Genomic DNA, 2,874 nt, shown 5'->3' on the forward strand with positions numbered 1-2,874 from the left:
GGGATGCCTGTCGGAGGGCCGCCTCTGTGGCCTTCTGCGCTAGCCGGCCGTGGAGCTGCGACGAGACACTTGTCCGGGGGGACCCACGGCCGGGCCGCGCGTGCCCGGTTCATTGTGTCGTTTCGAAGGCGGGGTGTTGGTCAGCAGCCGGGGTCGGTGAGCATCTCCAGCCCTCGGCTCCCTGCCGGCGTCGGAGGCTGGGCATCGTCTTCCACGCCGTCTTCCAGGCCCGCTGCCAAAGATGCTGAGTTCCTCGTGGTGCGAGTGGGTTTGGTTGGATTCATTGTGCTTTGGTGTCTGCTCCTGGCGGCAGACCTGGTTGCGGTGTGGTGACCTTTGGTCAAGTTCGAAGGTGCATCTGAGCGGGTGGTACGCGTGCTGTCAGCTCACCGACCCGGCGCCACACGGGGCTCCCGTCTGCTGGCCATCCTGAGGCCGCGGGGGCCGCTCAGAGCGTGGTGTATATGTAGACGAAGATGATCACGATGAGGTTCAGGATGGTCCCGATGATCCCCAGCATCGCCAGGACGCTCTCCTCTTTACTCTCCCTCTCTTGGCCTCTGTCTTCGTCGCTGCCACCCGTGATCACCATCTTGGTTGCAAATGTCTTTATCTTCCTCGCCAGACTAACCTGAAAGCAGGGAGAGGCAGAACAAGATTAGCGTTTATGAACATCCTCGCTATGGCCAGGCAGAGCAGCTGGCGACGCACGCCGGGGAGCCAGACGGAGCGCGCGTGCACTCTCGGCCATGGGGGAACAACAGAACATGGCTGATGGATTTGGGGGGTGGTCTGACACTGGGATGAAGAGATGGACCTGGAAGCCCGGGCTGGCATGACCCACCTCGGGGTGCAGACCTGAGCCAGCCGCATGGCAGTGGCTCCACGTGGCAGGGATTTTACACACTTGTGTGCCGCGCGTCACCCGAGCAGCGTGCTGTTCCGTGTGTCCAGGAAGGCTGGGGCAGGGAGTCGCTCTGAGTCGCCAGCATGGCAGGGGCACGGGGAAGGTAACTCCCTGAGGCCGGAGAGGCTGGTGCAGGGGAGACGGCACCACGGGAAGCTCTCATAACCTCCAGCAGCGGTGTCCATGGCTATGGCTACTCGGGAAAGCCCTTGGTGCTGCATGGAGAAGTGAGGAGATAGCACCTGCTCTTCCAGGGATGCACCCTGGTCCAAGCCCTGCCTCTGTACCCCTGGGGACTTGGACAGGAACATGCCTTTGAGCTTCACCTGCTACCCAGCTGTGCACCGAGAGAAGGGCAGGTGGACCTGTAGTGCCAGAGCCACACAACGGAACATCACAGGACAGTGGAAGCAGTGAGGGACAGCACCTGTGACCACACGAAGCCCCCAGTCCCCTGGTGCAGAGGAGAGGCACATCGCCCGAGTGTGCACGCCTGCTCAGTTCAGAGAGGCTCAGAACAGGCAAAACCAAAGAACATCTTGCTTTAGAGATGCGCACTTTGATATTCAGAAAGAACAGGACTTGACGACGAGACGGCTTCCCCCAGACACGAGCAGGGTGGGCCGCCGCTACGGAGGAGCCCTGATGGCTTTCAAACACGCTGGCCCCACTCCACCTGTTGAGCTGGGCAGTGGCTTCCTGGGTCTTCCTTCTTACCTGTTATCCCAGCAGCTGCAGACGTGGGCTTCAGCTACGACGTTGTATGGCTGATGTATTTTGTCATCAGTAAAATGACTTTATTTTCTAAGATGGCTAACATGGCCACCTGGGAGCCACGGTGGCAATGGAAGCCCCTTCCACCGGTCACTAACGCCAACTGTGGAAACACTGGAGACGTGTGTGCGTGGTGCAGCAGCCTATCTCCAGGCTGGGACATGATACAGACCGGACAGGGCCCCCGGCTACACCGGTTCCATCAGAGCTGCGTTGACAGCCAGGAGGCTTGGCCCGCTTCAGGGTGTGTCGGCTAACTCTGTGCGTTGACCTGACCAACGCTAACCCAGGTGTCCGCCTGACCAGTATGCTCCTAGGGTGCTGCGAGGGTGCTGACCTGGCAGAATGGGGGAGGCGGCCGCCGACCCAGCACGGGTGCACACCATCCAAGTCGTGGAGAGCGTTGACCACAGCAAAAAGGTTGCCATCTTGGCAGCATGAGGACGCCTCCCGCCGGGACGCTGGCTCAGACTGCCAGCTTCAGCCAGGTCCTCCTCAGGCTGTCTGCCCCGGGTGCCTGCCCTGCTTGCTGACCCACCCTGCAGAGCCCAAGGCTTGCTGGTCTCCACCCCAGGTCCCAGCCGCTGACCGCGAAGCTGCCCACCCGTTCTGTGCTTGGAAGAATGAAGGCAGGGTAGCTCAGCGCACACTTCAGACCACAGCTGGGAATGCGGGGGGGGGGGGGGGTTAATAGGGGGGGCTGCTGTGCGGCCTTGCTTCTGGGAGGGCGCTGGAGCAGGGTGCAGGCACCCGGGTGAAGGGGAGACGGCACGGCAGTGAGGACCGGGGGACCGACCGTGACATGAGCGGGTGCCCACATGAACACGCAAGCGTCCTCCAGAGAAGTCTCACTTCCTTCACTACTTTGGTTTACTGCAACGACGGGCGTGGGTTCTGACTCCCAGGGCTCGGTAGGGTCTGCTGGCTTTCTTACTTCTCCCCCAATCCCCACACTCCCATGCGATGCGTCTTCAAAATGTGCATAGAAAATGCACGTCATAAACTGATCTTTCCATCCCCTCTTCCACAAACTTTTAAAAGTCCTCAGGTCTGGCTCTGTGGTGTAGTGGGTAAAGTTGCCACCTGTATCCCATATGGGTGCCGGTTCAAGTCCCGGCTGCTCCACTTCTGATCTAGCTCCTTGCTATGGCTTGGGAAGGCAGTGGAAGATGCCCCAAGTGCTTGGGCCCCTG

At 60.6% G+C, this 2,874-nt stretch overlaps 1 protein-coding gene across 1 annotated transcript; it reads right to left on the bottom strand.

Annotated features, from left to right (window-relative positions):
• Positions 1-448: 448 nt before the first annotated feature.
• On the bottom strand, positions 449-625 carry TUNAR (TCL1 upstream neural differentiation-associated RNA). Its single transcript, XM_062181313.1, has one exon. It carries the CDS (start codon positions 590-592, stop codon positions 449-451), a length of 144 nt encoding a protein of 47 aa, XP_062037297.1. The 5' UTR covers positions 593-625.
• Positions 626-2,874: the final 2,249 nt, after the last annotated feature.

The sequence above is a fragment of the Lepus europaeus genome, chromosome 22 (assembly GCF_033115175.1).
Source record: "Lepus europaeus isolate LE1 chromosome 22, mLepTim1.pri, whole genome shotgun sequence".
Classification (NCBI taxonomy): domain Eukaryota; kingdom Metazoa; phylum Chordata; class Mammalia; order Lagomorpha; family Leporidae; genus Lepus; species Lepus europaeus.

Excerpts from the sequence above, each read along its gene's own strand:
- TUNAR (XM_062181313.1), bottom strand. The coding sequence starts at position 592 with ATGGTGATCACGGGTGGCAGCGACGAAGACAGAGGCCAAGAGAGGGAG.